The sequence below is a fragment of the Penaeus chinensis genome, chromosome 7 (genome assembly GCF_019202785.1).
Source record: "Penaeus chinensis breed Huanghai No. 1 chromosome 7, ASM1920278v2, whole genome shotgun sequence".
In the NCBI taxonomy this organism is placed as follows: domain Eukaryota; kingdom Metazoa; phylum Arthropoda; class Malacostraca; order Decapoda; family Penaeidae; genus Penaeus; species Penaeus chinensis.
In genome coordinates this window covers 25,533,248-25,540,747 of record NC_061825.1, presented here as the reverse complement: position 1 = coordinate 25,540,747, position 7,500 = coordinate 25,533,248, and the positions used below count along the sequence as shown (strand labels likewise).

General features: G+C 32.8%; 1 protein-coding gene across 2 annotated transcripts in view; it reads left to right on the top strand.

Annotated features, from left to right (window-relative positions):
* The window catches only part of LOC125027149 (3'-5' ssDNA/RNA exonuclease TatD-like), a 15,876-nt gene extending 10,083 nt beyond the window's left edge, over nt 1-5,793 (top strand). For both annotated transcript variants that reach the window (XM_047616024.1, XM_047616025.1), the window contains exons 3-7: nt 1-30; nt 199-359; nt 3,267-3,450; nt 3,622-3,784; nt 4,141-5,793. The exon at nt 1-30 is cut by the window's left edge and continues 69 nt beyond it. In XM_047616024.1, the coding sequence (XP_047471980.1) occupies nt 1-30; nt 199-359; nt 3,267-3,450; nt 3,622-3,784; nt 4,141-4,303 (701 nt within the window). In that variant the 3' untranslated portion in view covers nt 4,304-5,793. The remainder of the gene's footprint in view (nt 31-198; nt 360-3,266; nt 3,451-3,621; nt 3,785-4,140) is intronic.
* The last annotated feature ends 1,707 nt before the right edge of the window (nt 5,794-7,500 follow it).

Genomic DNA, 7,500 nt, shown 5'->3' with positions numbered 1-7,500 from the left:
TCTTCCCAGAAACATTATACTCAACTGCAGGTGCTTGAACATTTAATTTCAGTATCTGTGTTATACAATTTTTTTATTGGATAAGTTTAGATTTTCTCTCATAGATATAAAAGAAAGTTTGTAGACCTTATCTTATTACTGTATAACTGAAAAGGACTTTCAAGCTGGAGCATTATGGCAATATTCTTTCCCTTACAGGAGTACACCCACATGAAGCGAAAACTTGGGATGACGAAACAGAAGAGGCTCTACGAGAATTGGCTGCCAACCAAGAGGTGGTAGCCATAGGTGAGTGCGGACTGGACTTCAATCGAAACTTCTCTCCTCAAGATGTCCAGCTTGAGGTCTTTGAAAAGCAGGTTGGTCAAGTTATATATAAACTACTATATAAATAACTTTAGTGGAGTGTTGTTTTTGGGGGGAACAGTGACTTCTTCCTGAGCAAAGTATACTTACTTCCAAACAGGTGAACATCTGGGGGAACAAGGGAGATGGTTACCCCAGTACAGAGGCAAAAGTATTGATAAATGAGTTTTCATGCCTCAGCACTCTAGATGAGCAAAAGATTATGCACATGTTGAATTTCAGGTACTGCAGAAAATGTATTGGCAAAAAGTTGATTAGACTACATGAAGCTCACTTTTGAAAGAAGCTTTAGAGAAATCTTTTCTAAATGGTTGAAAAGCATGTTTCATATTCTGTGAAAATGAGGCCACTCTAGTTAGCCCAGGTAGAACTTAAGGCTAATTTCTGTCTGTTCTAGAAAACAGACAAACTTCCTTGTTGTAGGTTACTGTGTTTTTATTAAGAATAATGATCCAAATTGACAGCTAAAAATTAGTGAAACCTCTGTACCCTAGTATGTTAATATTTTTTTTTGCCAGTGTTTATTCGTTAAGACAAATTTCTTACGAAAGAAAATTATACAAGAGAATGGGAAGATGGCAATTCAAAAACAAAACAAAAAATTGCATTGGATTCCTTATATAAATATCATTCATTGTATTCACTTATAAAACATTACTCAAAAGATAACATTTTTCCTTTAAAAACCTTAGGCTTACCATTTTCTTTCATTCAGCTGCCTCTTGTTCTGAATTAGAAGCCACACAGTTGTCACTTTTCATGGTTACTATTCTTCAATTTCACTCACAAAGGTGTCATTCATTGATCTTACAAAGTTTTAATTCATTTCATTCTGAAGGTTATGCAGTTTTCACATCTTGAGGTCTTAACTATGATAAACATTTTTGTGATACCAAACACTTTCACAAAATTGGAGGATGAGTAGTAGGATGCAAGGAAACAAGACAAGATTTCAGCCATGCTTAAAAGTAAGGATCCAGATGTATGTAGCAGCCCCCCCTGCCCTCTCCTGCTATGCCTCATAGAATATCAGCAGAGCCTGAGAATTTGATGAAAGAGCAATCAAGAAAAAAATATAGTTGTGCTAAGCCCTTTGTCTGCAGTGATAGACTGAGTCTAAGTGCAACAAAAAGTGCTATACTTCCTAACAATAATGTCTAATTCTCAGTGAAGTGTTTCAGTGACAGCACCAGTAAAGGTGAGACAAAGAAGAAAGAGTAGTGACATTTTCTTCTGCCTTCTGTGTATATGCCAAGAAATTAAGATACAGTATCAGTTAAAAGTTTGTTTTATGTTGTATCACTTGATACCTTCAAATATTTAAAGATTTCTGATGTCCCTGAAGTAAGGAACAGTACACTAGCACCAGAGACTGCTATTGTGAAGACACTTCATTGTGAGTGACACAAGGACAAATTCTGGCAGAAAAGGAAAAACTTGTTCTCAGATTTAAAAGTACTTGAAAAGACAACTGCTATGGCTAGTTTGTCAGAGTTTCATATTAAGGTTGTTGTTGAAGATGTAACTAGATCATCTTCCGAAACATTTCAGTGACATTGTGACAAAGACGGTCACAAATATATATAAAATGAAAATATGGGAAAAGGGCCTGAGACATAAAAATTGCATAATCTTTTGTCCAAAATACCTAGATAGGATGAAAACTTTAAAAGAGTCCATGGTGTTTGAATTTTTTCTCTGACAGTGAATTAATTATAATCTTGAAACGGTACTTCATGGCATCTACCTATCAACTGACTATCACAAAAAGATTTTGTTTATAAATTTTTGTTGTGATCCAGAGAATATTGCAAGAAGACTTTTCTTTTACATAAGAATGTTTACAGAGTTGTGCAGTGGATGTGGAGTCTACATGAAAGATCCAAGACAAAAATGTTTTTTAGAAGAATAGAGCTGACTGTTCTAGAGTTATGCTGTAGAGATGAAGCAGTATCTGTGGAAAAAACTTCTTAAAAAGTGATGCACAGATCACCATTAACCCAATGCTGCCGGGGAAAATGAACAAAAAATGGGGAAAATGCTGTGCCTATTTTCTATATTTTTGGTGTTATGTCTGCCCATAGATGGCTCTGCTAGTGCTTAGCCACAAAGGAGTCAATTAGTAGACCTTGTGACTGTACCTGATTTGAATTGGAGGGTAAAACGTATTTTTTACTAGTGCTATGAATATCGATGGTGTTATTTTTATTATAAACATTATAATTATTATCATATGTTTTAACATTCGTAACAGTAAAATAAGCAAATGTAAAATATTTCGTAAATCAAAGAAAAGGGTGAACGGGCGAGATGGGCAGTACTCGTAACTGGCTCATTGGTGACTTAGTACAAGTGTAGCCATCTATGTGTAAAAACAATCAAACAAGTACTCACAGTGGGCATAGCATGTGTCTACACGTCGTAACCATCGGCAAGGGGTTAAAAACATGAACTACATGTAGTAAAAACAAAGAATTGAATGACATAGTGAGTGACTATAATTAAATAAAAGCAAACAAAAATCCTGAAGGCTATGTAACAGAAATAAGAATATTAAGCAATAAATAAAATTCAGTATGTATATTATGTAAGAGTTCATCACATCTATATTCACAGACCATTGTTTAGTGGATAGGCTAAAAAGTCACTCTAAGGCTATTTTTGAATAGCTGTAGCTCCTAAATCACTGCAGTAATGGCTTAATAACTAAACAACTATTTAACATGCATAACTTTGAGAGGCCCGTGTGGCATGGGTATACATATCACCTGGAAAGCAGTCTATTTGCTCTGTGGCATGTACGTATATACCATCCATCATCAGTAGGTACAGTTATTACTCTATAGTGAATTTTCCACAGGAAGACTATATCCACATCTGCATATCCTTTCTCTCTACAGGTCTCCCTGGCATGCGAGTTGAGAAAACCACTTTTTGTACACGAAAGAGATGCCCATAAAGAGGTGCTGGAGGTTTTGGGGAAATACAAAGCACGTCTTCCTCCTGTAGTGATTCACTGCTTCACAGGGGATGCCACACAAGCAGCTGCCTACCTCAAAGAAGGATGTTACATTGGTCTTACAGGTAGGAGGCTTTCTCTGGTAATCTGCAAAGTAGAGATATCAAATTTCCATGGGAATGTTAAACTGTAGAAGTCTAAACTTGAATTGTAATATGATATCTGAACATTGATTTTCCTCTTTGTGTACTTTTCTTTTTGCCTCTTAAATTTTTTTCATATATCTATTTTTGTAGGCTATGTATGGAAAGACAAATCTGAGGATGGTGTAAGGAGAATTTTAGAGGATGGAGTAGTCCCACTGGACAGACTCCTTGTTGAAACTGATTCGCCATTCATGTACCCCAATACTCGTGCCTCCAAGTTACCTCCTTATGTCAAAGAGGCACTCACGGAAAGGTAAGGAACTGGTTTATAATTTACGTACTTATTTTTTCATACTTTCATGAATAAAGATTGCAAGAACATAGATACATGGCTAACAGTGCTTGAACTAGCCTTACACAGTATCACAAATGACTACTTGATTGTAGTAAGCCAGCTGTGTGTACAACACAGAGGTTTAGGCACCTCATCTTCTATGTGTTCAATTTGTTGATTTTCTAGTATTCCATATCAAATCCATTTAATTTCAGATTTGTATATCACAAAATTTATACTAAGATCCTGTAATGATTTTCATGCTAGGAGTGACTGTTGATCCTCATATTTAGCTTTCTTCTAATGACTGTCTTCAATTGTTTTGTTTTTTTCAGATCTTTGACGTTTCTTCACCGATACTGCACCTTCCAACGCAACGAACCTTGCTCTCTGCCAGTAACTATTGAGATGATTGCAGCTTATATGAAGAAGAAATCAGAGCAGGTAGCTCTCCAAACAACCTTCAATGCTTTAAAGGTGTTTGGCCTGAGCACATGAGAAACTGGCCACTGATAACTTTTTTTCTTTCAAATTAAAAGATTAATTGTACTTGGTGTACTTTTGCTCTGTTACTTGAAACAGTTAAAAGATATACCATGTTTTTCCTCCAAAAAGAACAAGATTGCAGGTAAAGTCATAGCCCACTTGCTCTACAATTGGGTTGCTTCTTCTTCTATTTTTTTTCATTCTTTCTCTCTCTTCTTTTTTTTACCCCACAACAAAGAAGATTTTTTCACCAATGCATTTTGGGGGTGTGGCTTCCATGTGATGTTTATTGCTTGATGTAGTTGCTAATGAAAATCATTTCAAGTCTTACCATAGCACTTGTTGATTTGCAATCTGTGACATAAAAGCTTTTTCTATTTCCATATTGTCAAGGGCTCTATCAGAGCTATAGACCATATATTGTCACATTCATGCAGCTAATTTTTTAAGGATATGATTTTTTCTTCTTATAGAATCAAAGATTTTGTACCTTCTGGCAAGGTCTGCCTGCTTGTAGCAATTTGATTATATCCCAAGGTTATCACTTGGTTCCACAATTCTGCATGGTGGATAACAGAGAGAAGTAATTATGTGATAGCTATCACATGTTATAGTTAAGTTGCATCACAATCTTACCATTAGATGATTGGTCTTATCCTTTTGTGCTGCCAGTTCGAGAATATGACATAGTGCTGGTATTATTATGGACTTTGACTGCAGCTTATAAATCAGTCAGTGCTAGTAATACTCTTTAATATTAAGGGTAAAGTAATCAAACCCCCACCCTTTCAGACACCATTTTCATGGTTGTTGGTGGGTCTTTGTCATGCTAGAGCAGTAGAAGAGAATAAAGTGTTTGCAGCTCTAAGTGGTATAAAAATCACTTGCAACAAGTTTATGATCAGAATGTGTTCTTTTTGTGTGCTATGGTAGTTAGAAAAGCTGCAAGATGACAGAAATGAAGATTAATCAATTAAAATTTTCATCCATTCACAATAACATCATAATATATCTGAATTTATTTTTAAAAGAAAAAAAAAAAGTTGCAAGATGTCAGAAATGAAAGTTATTAATGAAAAATTTCTTCCATTCACAATAACATCATAATATATCTGATTTAATTTTTAGAAGAAAAATAAAAGTTCCTCAGAATGTGTTCTTTTTGTGTGCTATGGTAGTCAGAAAAGCTGCAAAGTGACAGAAATGAAAATTAATCAATGAAAAATTTCATCCATTCACAATAACACCATAGTATATCTGATTTTTTTTTTTTTTTTTTAAGAAAAAATAAAAGTTCCTTAAAAGTTTTTAATTGATTAATATCACTTATTAAAAAAAAAAAAATATCAGTCTCTAATTAGATATTCTTTTCTTTGTAATGTAAAAGGAATTTAACATTGTGATAAGTGATGGTGCTTCTTATGTGATGTTACTGTTGGTATCATAGTTTGATAATGATGAATGTAAAAGTGCCTAAACCAAAATTATATTTCTCAGTATTAGTGTTTTTTATGTCATGCATTCAGTGTATGTGTATATATGTTTGGGGTCAGTAGGCTTATTTATTTGATGAGATTATGTAGCAAAAATTCTTTATTTTTTATATTTCTGTTTGGTAGACTGTTTGTTTTTATATATTTTTTAGATTCTTTTAGAAGTATGATATAATTAGTAACTTTGTTTTATTTATTGTTGTTGATGGTATTATTAATTTTTAGTTATCAATTTTTTGAAAGTCAGTCACATTCTTATTAATCTCTTTTTTTTTTTTTTTTTTTTTTTTGTTTTTACATATTATTTTTTCTATATTTGGACAGTTTGTTCTTCCTTGTTTTTTATTATTATTATTTTATGAATATTTTGGTTTATTACTTTTTTGTCCTATTTTTTTTTTAATTGAATATTTTGTTTCTTTTAAAAAAAATACTATTCTTTGGAATACCAAACTCTAGTCTCTGTTTACCTTATTTTCGTCATGACAATGCCATTTCTCTGAATAAGACTATATCGGTGTTCCTTCTCTTTTTCAGTCTTTCACTTTGTTTTTATTTTTTCCCATAGTTTTTATAAATTTCTCTGGATCATGTTTTTTCACCAATGCCTGATAATTGGGTCAGTTAATTTTCTGTCTCTTGAATATCTACAGATATGGATATAATATTCTTTTTTGTATATACCTCAATTCAAATTATACTTGGCTGCTTTCCCCTTTTTTATATATATATTTTATGTGCTTGAGTTTAAAGGACAATATCCCTTGTTTTTTTTTTCTATTCTTTTAAATTTAAGATAGACTTAAAGTCATGTTCTTTAAGTTTATGATTTCTTTTAATAAAGTAGGTGATAAAATATAAACTATTTCAATTCTGATAATTTTATAAGTTATAAACAACCTGTTTCATAGGAATTGCTTTGACTCTCTTTGATCTGAGTGCGGGAATAAAGAGTTTGCAGTTTGAGTAAGTTTATCATTATTAACTTTATCTACATTATATCTCCCTTCTTGGGAAACTGGGTGTGTGCTGATTTGATAATCGAATAAGAGGATAATTGCTTTAAAAAGTGAGAGGGCAACTGAAAATTAACACTGTCAATTCCTGCTGATATTAGCTACTGTATTAGAACTTACATAGCTTCAGTTATTTGGAAGTTTAAAAGCCATTTGTAATTGCAAACATATTTATTTTCGTGTTTTATGCTACAATTTGCTTTAATACAGTATCATTTTTCAGTCTCATATCCCTCTTATGCTTTCAATTCTTAAACCTACAACAGACCTATTCATTATATATATCTTCATAGTTAGCGATGCACTGATCTGTATTGCATTGAAAGCACATATAGGACATATATATATATTTTTTTTTTTTTCAAAGGTAAACATTCGAGTTTTATGGAAGCATCCATTTAGTGTGCAAGAATATAGACCATTTACTTTGTTTTTTTTCTGGCTTATTGTCATTGCTTACTATGATAGTAAGCAATGACAATAGTTAGTATCAGTAACTTCATTTTTGCTTACCATATCATGGGGTTTTATAATCTCTTAGGTCCTCTACATCTTTCTTATAAGTAATAGCCTTATAAGTTGTTGTTTTTTTGCCAAATATGATTGCCAGTTTCATATTCCAAGACTTGTGAATTCTGTTTTCTTTCTGTGCTAGATTTGGACCACCATGATCCAGATGTTGAATTTTCTTTTGATTTGC